Source organism: Phoenix dactylifera, chromosome 2 (genome assembly GCF_051530095.1).
Source record: "Phoenix dactylifera cultivar Ajwa chromosome 2, Ajwa_hap1_PhDact_Kaust_v1.1, whole genome shotgun sequence".
In the NCBI taxonomy this organism is placed as follows: Eukaryota; Viridiplantae; Streptophyta; class Magnoliopsida; order Arecales; family Arecaceae; genus Phoenix; species Phoenix dactylifera.
In genome coordinates, this window is record NC_143191.1 from 35,219,024 (window position 1) to 35,238,923 (window position 19,900).

Here is a 19,900-nt window from a genome sequence, read left to right on the forward strand (position 1 = left end):
TTTTAGTGCACCCCTAAGAAAGCTGGTTGCCGCATGGAGGGGCCTAAATTATGCCTCAGTTTACATGGACCAGTGTTGGGATTGAAGATGATTATTCTACTACAATCCGTTTTATCATCAAAATTTTATTACCATGCCCAAAAAAGCAACCAATTTGCTGGTTAGCTTGCCAACATCGAGATCTATTAAGACAAACGATGATACAGGGGATTATCAATTCTCTCTCACACCAATGCTTCTATAGCTTCATTTTTACATCATTAATTTATAAATTTGGGCCTCACTTTGATCCCTTCTTTCTGCAATTTTAATCAAATTTAGGCTGGAACCAAGTTAACTAGAGATATAAGCACTGAACTATTGTGGTGCAGGTCTACCTTATGTTATTGAGATCCACATCTATCCAAGCTGCTTAATGGTACTAAACTTAGCACTCCAATCATATGTAGAGATCTAGATTTATATCTAGATTAATGGTACAAAATTTAGCACCCCAGTCATGCCTGGAGATCTAGATTATATAAATATATATGGGACCAAACCTTATGTATCAAAATGCACAAAATGCAGCTTAATGGTACATCATGTGCATAAGTTTATATGTATTAAATTTGCAGTTTGCATTATGAAAGCCAAATTTATTTTTTTATATAATAAAAATAACAAAAAAATATTATTCTTAAAAAAAATCAGAATCTAATTTCACTTGTTAAGGTCGAATAGAACATACTTTTAGAAAAGAAAATGAAGCTTAGAAGGCTATTATGGATAAAGTAAAAATGAAAAAGTTCAATACCACATAGTATATATCGAGCTAGTTAACTATACAATTTCACGCCTATCAAATTAAGCTACCTTTGTAAAGCCACCGTTATAAATACCCCTCGCATCCTCCGCCTACTTTCCCATCTCCCGAGTCCCAACCCAACGCCTCGTCCTAAAAAGATCTCTCTCCCTCCCTCCTCTTTTTCATTAAACGAGAGAGAGATAAAAAGAAGGAAGAATGAGGCCGGAAGCCGAGTTGAAGGCGAACGGAGGAGCAGCCATGGCAGCGCCGCCGCCGGGGCCTCACGCGGCGTGGCACTCGCCGGTGCCGTACCTCTTCGGGGGGCTGGCGGCGATGCTGGGTCTCATCGCCTTCGCCCTCCTCATCCTTGCCTGCTCTTACTGGAAGCTCTCTGGCTACCTCGAGAGCGGTGATGGCGATGTCGAGAACCGGGGCGGTGACGGGAAAACCAGCGCCGACCCCGCCGCCAAGCCGCGGGAAAGCTTCGAGCCGCGGATTGTGGTCATCATGGCCGGCGACGAGGAGCCCACCTTCCTCGCCACGCCCATTTCCAGCCGCGCCGCCGCCGACAGAGCTGTCGACACCGCCGGGAGCGAGAGCGTTGCTGACGGGAAGAAGACGGAAAGCGCGGCAACCGCACTGGCCGGCGAGCCGACACGGAACCACTGGGTGGAGGGCGAGCAGAACCACCTAGGCCAGGGCCAGAACGAAGAGCAGTGATATTTTTCTTCTTTTTTTTTTTTCTCTTTTTCGTCTTTTTGGTTCGACAGGATTGGAGGAAAAAAAAACAAAAGAAGAAGAAGAGGAAACTTTTTAAGTCAGGATTGTAAATTCTTGAGTTAGATTGGAATGGAGAAAGATTAATTCTCTCAACTTATCTGTCTTTTTTTAGTTTTCTACTCATAAACCTTCGACCTAGATTTTATTACTAAATTAAAATTTGCAGAACTCGGAACTACTCTGGAGGAATGAGCCAAAGAAGGCGGGAGTTTCCCATGCGATTTCTATTTATTTCTAAAAATACGAATTCCCGTTTCCCGTGGGTTCAACGGCCCGTTCACATGAAAAGAAAGAGAAAAGCATGGCCAAATTTTTATTTGGTTAAAATTTTTAAAAAATAGAGATAAAAAATAACATTTCCATATAAATAAGATTTTGATATTTTATAAGAAAATTATGGGGAACGTAACAAAAAGCTACTTTCTGGTTAAAAATTGAAATACTTTTTTAAAAAATATTTTTAAGTTATCAAAATTTATAGATTTTTTTATTAGAAGTATAAAAAATATTTTATATTATTTTTTTAAAAAATAAATGTCCATTTTTTTGTATGATCAACTTAGTCAACATTATTTTTTTTAAATATTATATTTTTAAAATTAAAATTTTTAAAAATTATTTTGACGAAGAATTTTTTTTATTTGCCAACCAAATGGCTTTCTAGTGTTTTCTGCCAGTGGCAAGCCGACCTCTCTCTGGCTTTATCTATCGGGTTTAATTTTGAAATGAATGGATGATTACTTAAAAAGTACGAGAAGAAAAGGGATAAAGGTAGAAATACAGAATTTTCTTTGGCAAATTGACACGGAGTTAAGCGCTCTACGTGGCGAGTCATGGTTGGCTCAAAAGAGGCAAAAAGCTGTGTCAGGGAGGTGTCTCAAACAAACGTCATCTGGGCGGGGCACCCGAGAGAAAAAAACCCTGTTTTACCTTATTTTTTATAATATTTTTAAACAAATTTAAAAATTATAGGCTCATCATGGAGTCTGTTTCATAATTAATAAAATAAAATAAATAAAATTATATAGGGCATTCTTTTTTCTATTTTTAAAATATATTTTTTTATAGTACATACCATACGGTTAAGTAATACATATTTAACAAATTATAGTTTAACAAGCTAGTATAAATCTTTAGATCAATTGATACATAATTTTGAAAAAATAGTTATTATTAATATCGATATACAATTTTTTAGCATTGTCTAACATAAAAAAATTATATACATACCATTTTGTTTGATTCCATAAACTCTTGAGTGCAAAGATCTTAAAAATAGAAATTGATTTAAAAGATAATAAAGAGATTTGAGAAAAGAAGGAAGATCTCACAAATGGTATGGATGGCTTGATAAGATAAAGGATAGATGGAGATACTCGATGAGAAAGAAAAAGAATATTTACAGTCTCTCTTTGTAGACGAATTTTTTGGCACATGCAAATTATTTTTTAATTTTTTTGGGTTATGGAATTGACTGGGTCTATTATTAATAAGAGTTCTATCCTATTTGACTTTTAGATTTTTCACTTTAAAATGTATATTAGAAAAAATATGGTAAAATAAAAATTCATCCTATGATATTTTATAGTGTCGACCTTATATGATTTTGTTCCAAAAAAATCGATAAAATAAAAAATCCGTCCATATTTCTTTCATCGATGCCGGCCCTTCATCATTTTGGTTCTGTCACGATATTGCGCATCAAAATTTTTGCTTGGACAGCTGCACGCCACGTGGTATGGGTGGGGGCATGGAGCACCAATTTCCTTGTGACACGTTGTATACGCAGCGACGCAGAAAGGTTTTACTGATAGGCTCGGCCTTTTAGCATTTTTTTTTTATTTCGTCCAATCCGTCACTCGCGAGAAGATGCTTAGAAATACTTGGGAAGAATAAGTTCACATCGGAGGGGTTCGTTGCAAGCATTACCATCTCTCTGGCTTTATATATCGGATGAGAGCATCACCACGCTTAGCAATCATGTCATTGTTCAAGTCATGATTTGCAAACCGAGTAAACACTGGCAGGACTAAAACATAGAAATCCTGCATGCTACCGTCCATTGCAGTAATATTGTGAGGATCTATACAGGAATTTATTTAGTTTCATATCAGTTATTTATTAAAAAAAAATTGGATACTTATATGAACTTAATAAATAACTTTCGACTAGCTTTTTTTTGGACGAAATCCCAAATTGTGACAAATAATATCAGAGCCAACTTGGCCATAACCTAAGTAGATTTAGGAACACTACATCATGAATTTATAGAGACTGACTACAGACCGATCGTGGTGCTTGTAATTAGATTTGAACCTTTAGTACGACGAAAATGTCAAAGCTTGAATGGAAGAAGTATGTGAGGATCTGTGTGGGCGTGTGTTTAGTCCTACATCGATTAGTTACCAAAAAATCTTGAATAATTATACAGAACCATGAAACCCAAAAAATACTTTCCGACTATACTTTTTGGACGAGGTCCTAGGTTGTGACAACTATTGTTGGATGAGCTCCATGTGTTGCCAACTAAAAACTTTTACGAGTGAGTATGAAGCAAATTAGATGCAGCAAATAATTAATATTCTTGTGAGTTCGTTTAGTTGAGGTACATCAGATTATAGGATAATCTAGATTTTTTTGCTATTTTTGGTTGGTAAAAAAATTACTCAAATATATGGTATTAGAAGAAAGATGACTATATTTGATTGAAGGCAATCTTATATAAAAATATTATCAAATTTCTAACAATATTTTTAAATAAATAATTCAAATAATAACATTTGTTTTATCAGTCCATTTGTTGGCCATTTATGATCCACTTACATAAATGGTCCACTTACATAAATGCTGTCAATATTAGTTATTTTGAATATTGAAATATATTTATATAACTTATACACATAGTTACATAAAATATTGTTTAATTTAAATATTTTTAAATTAATTATACATATATTATAAATTATTTTTTCTATTATAAATAAAGTTTTGTATGTTTTGGTATAAAAATAAATATATCAATTATTAATAATCATATTTTAGATTTATTGATAATTAATAAATTTTTGTTAATTATCTATCAATAACTAATATATATTTATAAATACATATTAATATATTAAATATATTACTTTTTATAAAAAAAATATTCAATGATATATTAATATAATATTAATATAATTGATATTAATTATATAATATGATTAATACAATATTAATATAAAATAAGTGAGGGCATTTTTGTCAACAAATGATAGTTTTAGATTACATCCACTCGGTAATATAGTGTGAAAAAATAAATACCACTATTTTTTATCTTCTCTCTCAGAAAATTAGAAATGAGATTCACTATTTATTTTACTATCTCTCGCATACACTTTTCATATCAAATATGGTAATCTCATATGGGCTTTATTTGTTGACACCAAATTATCCACGACAAAACAAGCCCTAAGGAGAAGAACAAGAAGAATAAATTAAGAAAGAAAAAAAAAGTAAGGTTCAAAAACCAATTAAAATGTTAGTTAAGAATTAAACATAGGGTTTTAATCTCACCAAGAAAGATATGTCATATCTCTCGTCAGTTCCGACCCAATCTCCATTCGAAGATTCGATAGGTTGGGTCTCCAAAAATTGGATCTGATGAAAACTCCTAGTCATACTTAGGTTTTATATATAGTTTTCAATGCAACTCGACATGTATATCATTCGTGTCTCATTTGGATCTATGGAAAATCGATCCAATTCAACCTAAACACGATCCGACTATATTCAAAAATCTGAATCATATAAACCTCGTTCTCCTTTACTCTAGACATCTTTCCCAATTATATTTTTTCATTTCAATAACTACATATTCTTTCATCTATTTTCAGTCAATTATATTTAAATGCATTCACATGCTCTATTTGTTTTGTCGACTTCTTATTTATAATGCCCTATATATATATACATGTATATTTTAAAAATTATAGTTTGTAAACTTAAAAATGACCAACTACTTGGATGAAATTAAAAAATTTTGAATAAGAATTCGAGTTAAATTAGTTCTATCTATTTTTTATATTTTTTAGTAATTTTATATTTAGTTATTGATTATTCTATATTAGTTATAAAAAATAGCTAGAATTTGACTACAAAATCCGATCTTACATGTTCCGACCCGAATCCAAATATTCTAAGTCGGATCGAAGTCATATTTACCTCGACCCTACCCAAATAATCTATCAAGTCTAAAATCATTCACATCAATCTGATCTGAAGTGATCGGTTAATGAGTTGGCTCGAGCTTTAGAATCATGATCTGAATATTAAATTGGATATGGTTGGGGTAAAAAAAAAACCCCTCCAGCCTAGGTTTGGTTTTTACATGCTCACATGTATCCATCGAATACAGGAGGACCACAAAGCTGGAAAACGGCCGGTTTCCATTGACTTCAATCTGGTCTCAACTGTATTAGCACGACAGGGGGTGCAAACGTTAACATCCGGCCACGTCTGCATGACTCCGCCAGCTACATTATTTGGTAAAGTTTTGCTGGTGATCGAGGTCACGGTTGGTTTCAATCAATTTCCATATAAATGCGACCATGGCCACCAGCAACTACAATTTTTCCAGCCAAAGCTATCGAAAACGACTGATCGCGCTCTTCCTTATTTCCTGATTAAAACCATACTTTGCATTTTGCTCTCATCATAATGAGGCGAGAAAAGCTAGGCCACAGAGTTGGCGTAAAATCAGGGGAACGGGGAAAGAAATGGGTACTGCTTCGATTTGGACGCGGGGTGGCGAAAAAGAATTATTAGAGCTTGTGGCCGGCAGAACGGTGATGTGTGAGAACAAAAACGACAGATAAAGTACCACGATGGAATAAATTTTGTTATAAAAATAATAAAACAAAACTACCTCGCCGTCCGTAGGAACCGAATCCACGACCACATGGTTAAAAGCCATCGGCTGTACGCGCTGCCACGGAGCATCGTACTGATATTTTCTAGATATATTAATATAACTGACCGATGCGACAAATAACCAAGAGATGCTCCTTCAATGCTGTACTGGCTCATGCATTATCTTTTCAAATATAAAAAAATAGTTTAAACAGTGAGATCATATTCACAACCATACGGCATATATGGTTGCACCTTTCTCGATAAGCCAGCTATACCTTTCATCTGTTGCTCGTAAATGCCAAGGATGCTTAAATACTCACCTGACAAAAGCAACCTAGTCGGTGAGGTTTGAGGGGCGGAGGGCCCACGAGGTCTGTTGTCGAGCGAGCTCTTTATCAGAGAGTGGAGATTATTAAATCGATTTATTTGTGATGGCTAGGAACATCTGATACTTCCGTTTCGCTACTATAGTGCCCAAATTTGTTCTTGTTTTTTGGAAGCCTCCACTCTCTGGCCATCTAAAAGTAAATTTTGATGGAAGCGTACCCGCCGTCGGTGATTGGGCGTGATCGGCTTTTGTGATAAGAGACCATGGTGCTAAGCTGGTTGCGGCTGGGAGATGTCGGTCCTTCGACGACTCGGCTTTTGGGCCGGAGCTTAGGGCAGCATGGAAGGAACTTTTCTATGCGAGACATGTGTTGCAGGCTGGCTGAATCATTTTGGAGGGGGTCTCTGCTTCGCTGATCGCGCATCTTCGGGAGGAGGGGCAGGACGAGGTGGAGCACTCGCTTCTGTGTGACATGCAACGGATGTTACGGGAGTGCCGGGCTATCCAAGTCAGGCATGTCCTTCGAGAGGCGAATCAAGCTGCTGACTGCGTCGCCTCGTTTGCTGCTCACCACTCGGGAGAGTTTCTTCTCATTTCCTTTTGCTTTCTGTAGACTTTTTGCTTCTGATGTAGCAGATTGTGCTCATGTTAAAACAGCATGAGCTGCCGTTGCACCAAAAGAAAAAAAAAGAAGCAACCTAGACTTAACCCCCCCCTTCTTTTTTTTTTTGACAAAACACCAATTATAATGCTTATTGTTCTTCTTAAAATGTGGTCATTGTTTGCCTGAAATCTATCTCCAAACATGCTATAAATAATTAGGTCAATATAAATTCGAATAAAACTTATTGATTTGGTTTCATGAATATATACAAGCAAAACGACTTACTTTAAGGCTGGAGCTTATTTTTTTTCCTTCTTTCTTTTCTTTAATTTTTTTTCTTAATTTTTTTGAAAGTAAGGGAGGGGAGACCTAGCCAAGTTGAATTACATGAATCCAAATACTTAAAGTACATTATTTTAGATGCAAACACCTAGAAATAAGAATATAAATGAATGACTTCCATTCTAACTATTTGGCTGAAGAGAGTTAGGAATGCCTCAATCCTCCAGAATCTAATTATGACTATTCTTTATTATTCAAATCTCATTCCGATTTTAATTCAAGTCATAAATAAGTGCATAGAGAAATATAGCAAATACAATTACCGTTTCAATCCATTCTAATTTTATTTTCGATTTCGATTGTGAACTAAAAAAAAAAAAATTTCTTCTGTTTTTCCTTTTCCTAATATCAGCAAGAAAATAAAAATATTGCATGCCACCTCTTTCTCATACGGTTCCACATAAAGTGCTTTTTTTATTTTTGTTTTTAAGATTTAGGGGTATAGGATGGTAAATGACCGAGCATGGATCTGATATCCATCCCCGGTCTATGCTAGCATCTCGCAGTTTTCTTTTGTGCATACAAATTAATTATTTTTTGCTATAGAGAGATGATTTGTGAAGAGCTATATATATATATTCGAATTGAATTTGGAACCTATTTTACCATTATCTATACCCGCTCTGAATTTGCAATGGATTATATAAAATCCACTCCATTAGGTTCGGATTGAGTCGAGTACTCGTTGGAGCGGAGTAAGTTGCCGCTCCTAGAGAAGAGAAGGTGCTCGTTGGAGCGGAGTAATTTGCCACTCCTAGAGAAGAGAGATCACCTGGATCGCCAGTGTAGTTCCAACGAGATAAAAGAAGATCTTTATATCTTTTATTATTAGATAGGGATCAGGGTGCTTGACCGCCTTGCTCTCCTTCTCTAATCTCCTGTTTCTTTTCTCTCCATCCCTTTGTCTCTTTCCCTCCTGATCCAGCCGATCTGGTGAATCATTTCCAAACAGCCCTTAATGTCTAGAAACTGCTTAGAAAAATTGATAGTGTTACTGGAATTTGGACCCGGAGGCGACCACTGGGCCAGGAAGGAGGAGCTCCAGGAAGGCTTGGCGAATGACGGCGACCCGGCAATGTGCGGCGTCCTCCGGAAGACCTACAAGAGGCCGGTGGCCGGGGTTTCCGGCGCCGGCCATCCGATGCTTAAGTCAGAGGGGGCAAATGTATGAATGAACTGTAGCCGTAAATAGTCAGAACTTTTATCCCTCCTTCCTTAAAAATGGAGAAGTTCTCCTTTTATAGAGAGGGCTGGGTTACCTGTGATGTGACGGGGCGAAGGCACTGCCGTATGGTTGGACGTACAGTGGGAGTTAATGCTCGATCACGTAAATCAATGCTGTCTTCGTAGGAGATCAAGCTTGAGTCTTTGAATTACTACGGAACCATACTGTCGTTTATGACCAAGTAGGTTTGCCGTGTGGAGCTAAACATTCGTAGACAACAGGAGCCATGCGTCTTAATTGTTGAGTGAGCCATACGAGCCACATGCCTGCAGAGGTCACATGCATTGATTATCGAGTGAACTAGGCGTTCCGAGAGGCCATACGCTTTAATTGTTACGTGAGCTAAATGACTGGGGAGGCCATACGCATCGATTGTTAGTAAGGATAGGGCACGATTCGTGGGAGAATACGATAATGGCGGTTTACCGCTCGAATGCTTCCTAGTCGGAGGAGCCGCTTGGGCACTTTCAAGCCCTTCAGGATCCACTCGGCCACCCCTTACTCAGAGGGATGCCCGGTTGCCTCTTGCTCGGAGGGATTCTCGGTTGCCTCCTGCTCGGAGGGATGCCTGGTCGCCTCCTGCTCGGAGGGATTCTCGGTCGCCTCCTGCTCGGAGGGATTCTCGGTCGCCTCCTGCTCGGAGGCAACCTTTTTCCCCCAAACACATAGAATCTTAAATATTAACTGAATGGAACATATTACCTCTCGAGAACCGCCTCTCTGTAAAATCTGGATACAAAGTTTGATCTACTTACATTGCAGCTAGTGGTGTATCAAATATGTCATAGAATTATAATAAATTTGAGCATGTCGTGCTATATAATTTGAATTGTTGTTTGTATAGAAGTGCCTAATATATCTTATTTTCCCCCTTTTAATTGCAAATCATATCTTGTTTTTGGTAGATAAATTATATCTTTATGAAATTTTTAGTTTATCATTCATTTCCTGTTTATTTCGGTGAGCATTTATTTCCTTCGAAAGTTTGTAAGCAGTTATGTAACAGGCCGGATGAATCTATCTTTCTGATGGGCCTTCCGAGCCACTTTGCTGTGGACGGCGATTGAGACAAAATCTAGGCCTGGACTTCTATTCGGGAACTGTTTGAAAGGCAACCACTTGGGCCGCCATAGCTTCCATTCTCTCTCGGATGCGTTTTTTCTATGCTAAATATAATTAGATAAACGGATGTAACATTTATGTGGCGACAATTTCCAGAATGAAGTCTGTCTACATGCATCTACTAAAATGTTAGACGTCCGAATCCTAATCTCTTTTCCAAATAATTACATCTGTAATGTCTGTTTGAGTGAGAGAAGTAAATTTTTTTTTTTTTGAGGAAAGGAGGGAAGGAGCCCTGCTCGATCTTATTAAGTAGATGAAATCGCTACAAGGGTAGAGAGAAAAGAAAACAAAAAATACAAAGTAAACAAATAAAAGACAAGTTAAAGTTAAAATTACATACCTTTCTTTCCTTTTACATGATAAATCCATCTTCGCAGCATTTGAGCTAAGATTGATGATCTGATCTTGATTGCTGCCATTATTTCTTTAAAGGTCCGGTTGTTCCTTTCAATCCAAATTGACCATGGGATGATGGCTAGAATGATCCATCCGAAGGGAAGTTTGGATGGTGAGAGTGCAATAATTAAGTCATCCAGAATATGAGGGGCAGATCAACAAATCTACTTACATATAAACTAAGAAATACATATGAAGAAAAATTCAATCTCAGCAATGTGTTCACATGGTATTCTCATCCTCTACCCGATTTGCTTTGCAGATCTTCTTCCTTGCTCTCTCTATTAGGATGGATGCCTAGACACAGTAATGCTCAGCTTTCGATCTCCTTATCTCTAAGGATAGAGCTATTGGTGCATTGAATTTTTCCTTTGGAGCATCCTTGGACATCGATGCAGTTATTAAGGAGAGGGGCATTTGCACAAGAAATTATTGGCATGATCCTTCTTTCAACTTATAAGGCATGGCAATTAGCTGGTAGGGATATTACAAAGAATCTTCTTGAATTTATCATAGATAGCTCATTTTTCTTCTAAATTTTTAATCTTTTTTCATTTTTTATCTCTTTGTTCTTTGATTAATTTAATAATTTGACCATACCTGCTCTAAAAAAATATAAAAAAAATCCTACTAATAGTCAGTCTTAAAATGCTGACCCTCCAATGATTAATCTCACTTGTTCCATGAATTGCTGTAAGTGAAATCAAATCCGTCCTCCCTGTGGTGAAATACATTAGTGAGGAATCTTATGCATGTCCTCCAAGAAACCAGAGTGGAATTGGGCTGGCCAAATAAATGTTCACCCAGCTGGATCTCCTCTGAAACCATCTAATAGGACAAAAATCTTTTAGGAAAGTGCGTTTCCCAGTTCGTTTCTCGTATATAACTATGTCAAACCAAGGACAGCAGTGGTGCCATGCGGACCAATCTAAGATTCCGTTCTTTTGTTACTGGATTCTGACAGCGTATCCGACCAGAGAGGTCAAATCCATCGCTAAGGCATCCACGTGGCAGAAACTTATATTTAAGTACAAAAAAAATTCACGAATCCTCCGACGGCCTGCGACGGATCAAGCAGACGGGAACCCGCTGCCGTTCCGGAGCGTCTTCCGTCCCCATTTGTACACGTGTACAGCAAGGAGGCGGTCATTACCATGTTTGGTATCTGAAGCTTGACTCTCGATCTCCTCCAGAGCCGGCGAAGGGCGGCCAGCGTGCTCTCGCGATGACCGGAACGCCCTCGGCCCGGTTTAAAAATACGAACGCGTACTCTGTCCCATCTCCATCTCCTGTACTTGATGGCCAAGAGATGAGACACCAGAGAGCCAAACTGTGGTAGCTCTGGCGATCACCAGCGAAGACGACGGTGGTCTCGATGGGCTCGTCGATGAGCTGGTGCTGTGGTGCCAAGAGGGTCGATCAAGGGTAAGTAGGGGTGTTGAACTCAAAGTTTCATTGAATTATTACGGTACGTGGTGGAGGTCTCTCAACTGTGTCCAATTTTTCTGGGCTTAGATTTGTAAATGGAGCAGCTAATAGTTCATGGAGGATATTTACCTACAAGGAGCTATATGCAGCCACTAATGGATTCAGCGAGGACAATATGCTCGGCGAGGGTGGGTTTGGAAGCGTTTACTGGGGAAAGACAACTGATGGGCTTCAGGTAATTGGGGCTCTCAGTTTTGGGCCTAAACTTGATGTTATCAAGAAATTTGTGCTGTAATTTGTACACGTAGCTCTAACTTGGTTTCTTCTTTTCGACCTTGTTTTTGAATTGAGGCTATATAGATAGCTGTGAAGAAGTTGAAAGCCATGAATTCGAAAGCTGAGATGGAATTCGCAGTAGAGGTTGAGGTCCTTGCAAGGGTTCGACATAAGAACCTGCTTGGTCTTAGAGGTTATTGTGCTGGAGCGGAGCATAGGCTTATCGTCTATGACTACATGCCCAATCTGAGTCTGTTGTCCCACCTCCACGGCGAGTTCAGGGGTGAAGCGCAGTTGGACTGGAAAAGAAGGATGAATATCATACTCGGATCCGCAGAAGGACTGGTGTAAGTTTCTCTAAAATACCTTGCTTGAGCAAAGATTCGTACAATAATTTTACTGCTTGTCAGTGTTGTTCATGCATGAAAGCAGAAACTAGAAGATAAGTTGTTGAGCGAGACCAATTTTAGGAGAACATAGGCAAAAATTTCTCTTTTGGCACTGTATATTTTTACAGTGAGCTATTGCAGGAAACAATTCAAGTGTCTAACCCACGGCCTACGCAAAGATTAACCGAGCTTAAAGGGTGCGAACCACAATATTTCCCGGCTTCAATTTCATCCTGTTTTAACTTTATAAAACCTCTTAGAGCTCTTGACATGATATCTGTTTGCATGGATTTAACTTCAACCACTTGGGTTCAAATCGAGTGAGTAATTGGAAGCCCAGAGAGTTGGCGTTAGGTTTGAGCATGCAATTCAATAAAACATTGTACTCGACCCAGTTTTATCCCTGTCCAACCCAATGATCGGCTGGTTGCGACGAAGTCAGAATTGGGCCTAGGCATTGCACGGGCTACCAACAATCCTGGACCCGACTAGGCTGGATTCCTGGTCATCCTGCTTATGACCTGCACCAGGCAACTTGTATATATGTGGTCGATCTCTCAACAGCGAAATTGGTGATATTTAATGAACCCTTTGGGTTCAGCGGATTATTGGCGGTGCAGATGATTGCTACCTCTTGATCCGAAACATCCGAGCCATGGTCTATGGTGAGGTGGCTTTCCAGGCTATGCATGTTTACAGAGAGGCTAACGAAGCTGCGGACTAGATAGCCTCATATATAGCCAATTACTTCTGGGTTGGGAAGAGTGAGCTGCCTGGTGCGCTCTGAAATATGCTGTATTTTTACTTTTTTTGGATGTATCTGTACTAAGATTGTATGATTCATCTGTCTCAGCCAAAAAAAAAAGAAAAAAAAAAAGAAGAACCCACGCTACAATTTCTCCTGCAGATGACACCTGATTCATTTCTGCCCAATGTGGCTGAAAAAGGCCAAAAATTAATTTAGCTAATTTTGAGAAAAAAATTAAAAGATCAGACGAAACAAACTTGATGCAAGAGCTTTGGTATTTCAGGTATCTGCACCATGAGGTGAAACCCCACATCATCCACCGGGACATCAAGGCGAGCAACGTTCTCCTGGACTCCGAGTTTGAGCCCCTGGTTGCCGACTTCGGCTTCGCCAAGCTCATTCCCGACGGGGTAAGCCACATGACCACGAGAGTGAAGGGCACGCTGGGTTACCTCGCCCCGGAGTACGCCATGTGGGGCAAAGTCTCCGAGAGCTGCGACGTCTACAGCTTCGGCATCCTCCTCCTCGAGCTCGTCTCCGGCCGCAAGCCCATCGAGAAGCTCCCTGGCGGCCTCAGGCGCACCATCACCGAGTGGGCCGATCCCCTCATCTCCAAGGCTCGCTTCCGGGACCTCGTCGACCCGAGGCTCCGCGGGGACTTCAACGAGGCCCAGCTCCGGCGAGTCATCGAGGCCGCCGCCCTCTGCGTTCAGGGGGAGCCCGAGAGGAGGCCCGACATGCGTGAGGTAGTGGCGATCATCAAAGGAACGGCGGCCCAGGGGGAGGGAATGAGGATAGAGAGCATCAGGTATAAAGAAGACCTGATGGCCATGGACCAGAACAGCGATGATGATATAGATGCTTATGCTTATGATGTTGATGATGATGATGATATGAGAGGTGGGAAGTTTCGAAGGGAGAGCAGTGTTTATGGGGTGTTCGGGAAGATGGATGTGCAGAAGATGGCTGATCCCTACGTGGGCTATGGGGGTAGGAGGGAAATGGTGCATGGTTGATGCATGGGACGTAGCCAAGTGGTGGAATGGATGTTATCTCCTCGTTGGACTTGTTGCCTGTACTGGTTGATGGTCTTTTTATCGTGTGGGCCGGTCGTTCTAATATTTGAAGCACTGAACTGTAATTTTGATGTGCAGGCAAGGTTTAGTGGAACACCCTTGTCTGTATTGGTACATTGTGAAGGCGATTAATAAAATGTGACATGTCACAGGACATTCTTCTTATTTTATTCGATTGAAGGAAATACTAGTAATTTTATTAGGTGTGCTATAAGATGTTTTTTTTCCTTTCCAATATAATTGCAGGAATATTATATTTGAGTCGGAAGAAATGGTTTGAACCTCTTATTTTTCGAACCGAGGGATCCATGAATCGGAATCTTGATGCATATAGATACAAATATTTCAATAAAAACAAAATTTTTTAGAAATATTTGAAAAATTACATTTTTGAACAGGAGAATCATGTTCAAATAATGCTCAATCGATCACATATGATAAAAGAACTGTATAATGAGAGTAGTTTTTTTCTGAATATTCCAAACTCTCCAAACCTTAGCGAAGGTTAGATTCGGTCCTAGGCCACTTGATCTAATCGCCAAGGGTTTTACGAGCTGGTGCATGTACTGCTTCATACGGTGCTTTTTCCTTACCAAGCATTGTTAAATCTAATGTGACTCAAAGATATAAGCCCCGTTTGGATGTGGGTGTCGGTTATCCACCCATGACTCAAAACTTCTTGTGAGGGAAAGTGTCGCATTTGGGAGAACAATTCAGATCTTTGGAAGCTAAGCAATTCAAAATATCTAAGTTTTAAACATAATATAAACATCTCTCTAGTCTCTATCATAACTTTTTCTCTCAAAAAATCAACCCGCTTTGAGATCTGTACAGGCAGAGGAAAGAAAGAGGTTAGTGCTTTGAGAGCTGTGCGAGTCGAGATCTAACGGTTCATGTTTTCTTTCGCGCGAAAGAGACAGCCACCCGATGTGAATAAATAGCGTGGCCTTACCACTGAGGTGGCAGCATGGTTGGAACGGCGCTGAGATTCTACTGAAGTGGCTCAGGTTCGAAATGCGCGGACGTCGATTAAATGCGGAACCAGATGCCTCTCGTCTGGTTTATCCGATGGAGTTCCCATCTGGTCTGCCGGTATTTAGGTAGTATTGGTGTGACGTACTCACACAGGGATAGAACTGCCAGGTGTTCCATCATGGGTGAAGAGGATATGAGTAAAAAATATTTTATCCGTATCGAACATTCTTCAGTGGAAGACCGAAAGTTGTTACACGGTTGAGGCTCTCCTCACCCCCTCTCTTCTCTTTTCCAAAGAAAAAAAAAAATAACGTTTTCGCTTGATCCAAAATATTGAATCCTTGAATACTTTCCCACGATTTCCGCTCTCTCGCGAAAATTCACGCGCGCTTCCCTTCTCTCTGGAAGCCACTGTGACCATAGAAGAGGTGAAGGTATCGAGTTTTCTAGCCGCATCCACGCCCTACTTTCGCTCTGCCTCTGTTGATTTGGGAACAGCGATTATTTAGGGTTTGCGGATTCCCCCATGGGAGTCCGAGAAAAACCCTTCCTTGAATTGATCTCTGCCTCCTCTCATCTCTAGCGGCAAATTCCTCCCTTGCTCCTCTTTAATGTGAGCTCGGGGCAGTCAACGGCATGGAGGGCGTCGCCGAATCGGAGCGGAAACTGCCGTTGGTCCCTTGCTCTTCGAAGGACAAGAAGGTATGACCTGAAATACATTTCATGCACTTCTTCTGATGGATTACGACTAATCTTACAAGATTTTAAGGTAGCTGTGATGGTTTCAGATGCGTTTATGCTGTCGATTAGCTTGTGTTAGGTTTAACTCGCGTTATCGGACCAAAGTTCGTAATTTGGTGGTTTGATCCCAGTTCCCGATCGATAGGCTGCATATAATTTGTCTCAATTCTATACTGTGGCTTTCCTATAGAGTCCATTATTTTGTCGTCCGGTGCATCAAACATAGAAGCAATTCTTTTATTTGCTGCATTGATATCGTCTTTCCTTATGAGTTTGCATCGGTGTACGTTAAGTGCTATGTTCTGAGTATTATGAATTTTCCCTTTTAATGAAAGCATATAAAATGATATTGCAAAGGTTTTGGAGCACTCTTGAATGTTGTTGAAGGAAAAAAAGGGATGGATTACACGATATTGTTCTCAAATCCATGTCTTCGACATGGCGCATGCATTGTGTTGCCACGGGAAGCATATAAAGATAGGATTTACATCAGAAAAACCAAGTTAACAGACATGTAGTCTCTTTCCCAAAAAAATGATCAAGCCTAAGCACCACAAATTGTCAGTTGGATTGATTAAGGGAATGACGGAAGTGTGCCCCATTGGTCATACCCTGAACTTGAACATTGCCTTAAGATCTTCTCCTTTCAAAAAACGGTTAGGGTGGAACTTTGGGCCTGCAACATGTAATATTGTCTAGTAAATGGCAGGGCTGTCAAGGAACATTTGATTGGTAGTAGATTTGCAATATCCGGGCCTGGTGGTTTCACAGGTCCTCACAAGGCATTGCTCGATTGGAAGCTCTGATGGGAGGACTGTTGGGGAAACATATAATGTGGTGAAGTAATAAGATTTGTTTGTTCTCCTTGATTAGAAAAGCAAGGTAAATGGTTTAGCTATAAATCTAATTGGTACCTCCTGAATGTTTACTGGTCCTTTTATCTTTTATTCTAACAATATTTTATTTTTTATGGATGTCATCATTTTACTTTGTCTAAATTGATACATTTCTCCCATGTTAGATTCTTTTACTTTATCGAAATTGATCTGTGTGCCATGGTTTTCGGATAACAATCTGTATGCCATGTGGGATTGTACATTTGACGATGAATTTTTCAATATCATTGCTCTTGCATGTTCTATTATTGGTCTCGTTGTGCTGTGCCCACTCCCAAGGCAAAGGATAGTATAAGCTAGCTTAACAGTTGAAGACTGAACTGCTCGTTTAATTTGTGCTATTATTGATAGTACAAGCTGGCTTATCACACTTGAAGACTGAACTGCTCGTCTAGTTTGTGCTAGTATTACTGTTTTACTTGAACTTGAATAAGATCAGAGAAATATTTTTTTAATCAAATAATCAAACGGTGCTTCTATCAAACATCAAACCAGGAATTGAAGTCTTGTTTCTGTATTTTACAAAACTTAATCTTCCAATAATACTGATCATGGATGTCTAGAACTTGGGATTGCTTAGTTTATCCTGCTACTCTTAATTTTGATGTGTGTATTCGTGCTTATTTCTTTTTTGAATGCATGAAACTTCAACCTTATCTATTCTTATAAAGAATCAACCACATCTGCTTATTATCAGTTGTCAGGATGTTTGGGATGGTTCTTTTTTTTTTTTTTTGTTGCAATCAACTTCAGCACAAGCCAATGAAAATATTCTGCTAGAATTGATGCAGTTTACATTGAAAATTTAATGGTTCAGTTGCTTTACTGAAAGAGATTTTCAAGGACAAATTTGTTAGGGCCCAATTTCTATGCCTATTGTCTCATACACTTTATTGTGAAGGGCAAACAAACATCCAAGGTTCCAATTAGGATTGGCGATCGTGCAACTAGTGATGTAATTGTCAGGCTAAGGACCGATGAAGGGCGTGATAATTGGTTCTACTGCCATTCGCAGATTCTCGTAGAGAAGAGCAAGTACTTTGCAGATCGCCTTTCTGAGGACTGGCCAACATGCCAGATCCTTGATTCTCGAAATTGTGTTGAAGTATACTGTCGAGAAGTGGAGTTCAACTTTCATGTCAGTGCCCTCCGGCTCCTCTACGTAACAGAGCCACACACTTGGCATGGTGTAAGGAACACACTTGGCATTCTCCAGGTTGCTGACCACCTTGGCTGTCACCAGATGGCTCGTGATTGTATTGACTACCTGGAAGCTGTCCCCTGGGAGGAGGCCGAGGAAGAGGAGATATTGAGGACCATCCCTTGTCTTGGTTCGCAATATGGGCAGATCCTTGCACGCCTTCGGCCTGTCGACCCAACAGCGGTGCTTGGGATTTTCATCTCTGCCATCCGTTTTGCTACATCATCACCCCCTCCATCAATGCGAGAGCTAAAGTCTTCTGCTCAGGATCAGCTTGAGTATATGCTCACTGAGGATGACGATGTCCCTATTCTGGCCTTCGACAATGAGGTTATGAAATTTGAAGTCAAGAATTGTGTGAGGGATCTTTTAAACAGATTCAATCACCTGATAGAATCTTTCTTAAGCACATCTCCAGACATGAACAGGATGCAGGACCTGCAATCCCTTCTGTCTGACATCTCATGGATTTGTCAGATTTTGAGTAAGATGGAAATGATGAAGGAACTGATTCATTATTGGGTGGACGCATCTGTTGACATAATAAAAGCCATTGAGCAAGTGAGTACAAATGTTGACATGCTGGACGCCAGATTGAAAGTGGTTGAAGTGGCCTCCAAGGTTTTGGAGGCAATAGGGTTCGGGAATATCATACTTCCAACTGCAAAGAGACTTCATGTGGTGAAGGTTTGGCTTCCATTTGTGCAGAGAACAAGACCTTTGGTGGAGCAAGTTCAACCTAATGGCGAGGAAGTGTTATCGGTTAGGATAGACAGTGAAATCTGGCAGAGCTTGGAATCAGCTTTTGTTTTGATCGTGCTTACCTTGCCATCACAGGACCAGGCAGAGATACTGGCAGAATGGCTGAGGTCCGAGCATGTCCGATACCCAGACCTGACAGAGGCATTTGAGGTCTGGTGTTATAGGTCTAAGGTTGCCAAGAGGAGGCTTGCATCATTAGGTGGTCCTGGCACTATAAGTTAACCCTCATATTTCTCCATTATTATCCCTTTTTTTTGTGGTAAGCACTCCATTATTATATCATACACTTCATTGTGAAGTTATGCCTTCACAGATGAGCTGGACGGGATGTCATGTACATGTCCTTAATATTGTTCATGTAAATTTTCCATTTTATATTAAATTGGTTCTCTTCCAGGAATTCATCAGATAATTAAAATTTCTTTTTCATTCTGTATGTTTCAGCAATGTATTAACTACTCATTGTATTTGTTGTATTGCTATTAAAAAATTGAGCACATTAAGGATGTTTAAGTGGTTGGAGGCAGGGCGTCTCTTCTACAATGCCAACCAGTTATGTTGTCATCTTTTCATGTGAGGAAATTTGGTGACATATCATCATCGGTTTTTTTTTTTTTTTTTTCCTTTTTTTCTTTTCTCTCTCTCTCTCTCTCTCTCTTTCTCTCTCTCTCTCTCTCTCCTTTTTCTTTTTTGTGGTTTTGTACATATATTTTCTAGTGAACAAGAAATTTATGATCAAAGGCATGTCAAGGTGGTGCTCCCCAGAATGTCATGATGCACGTATCTTTATTTTTTCTCTCCAAGAAGTTAGTTTGCAGCATGTCATTGGACCTTCATCAGCACTGGTCTACTTCCATCATGTAAAGTTCCACTGGAATAACGAAATCCTACTAAAACTAAATGGTGTAGTCATCTCATCATTACCACT

At 39.6% G+C, this 19,900-nt stretch overlaps 3 protein-coding genes across 4 annotated transcripts; all 3 read left to right on the forward strand.

Annotated features, from left to right (window-relative positions):
• Window positions 1–886: 886 nt before the first annotated feature.
• Window positions 887–1,660, forward strand: LOC103701698 (protein GLUTAMINE DUMPER 2-like). The gene has a single exon (XM_008783864.4). The coding sequence runs from the start codon at window positions 1,004–1,006 to the stop codon at window positions 1,505–1,507; it is 504 nt and encodes a 167-aa protein (XP_008782086.1). The 5' UTR covers window positions 887–1,003; the 3' UTR covers window positions 1,508–1,660.
• A 10,108-nt stretch (window positions 1,661–11,768) lies between these two features.
• On the forward strand, window positions 11,769–14,559 carry LOC103701699 (PTI1-like tyrosine-protein kinase At3g15890). Its single transcript, XM_008783865.5, has 4 exons — window positions 11,769–11,905; window positions 11,996–12,143; window positions 12,269–12,531; window positions 13,605–14,559. Exons 1-4 carry the CDS (start codon window positions 11,856–11,858, stop codon window positions 14,335–14,337), a joined length of 1,194 nt encoding a protein of 397 aa, XP_008782087.1. The 5' UTR covers window positions 11,769–11,855; the 3' UTR covers window positions 14,338–14,559.
• Window positions 14,560–15,684: 1,125 nt separating this feature from the next.
• LOC103701700 (BTB/POZ domain-containing protein) lies at window positions 15,685–19,408 on the forward strand. 2 transcript variants are annotated; one of them, XM_008783866.5, is made up of 2 exons: window positions 15,685–16,074; window positions 17,911–19,408. In XM_008783866.5, the coding sequence occupies exons 1-2, from the start codon at window positions 16,009–16,011 to the stop codon at window positions 19,192–19,194; spliced, it is 1,350 nt and encodes a 449-aa protein (XP_008782088.1). In that variant the 5' UTR covers window positions 15,685–16,008; the 3' UTR covers window positions 19,195–19,408. The 2 variants fall into 2 exon arrangements, with proteins under 2 accessions (XP_008782088.1, XP_088572297.1); XM_088716171.1 differs by having other exon boundaries at window positions 15,759–16,074; window positions 18,025–19,408.
• The last annotated feature ends 492 nt before the right edge of the window (window positions 19,409–19,900 follow it).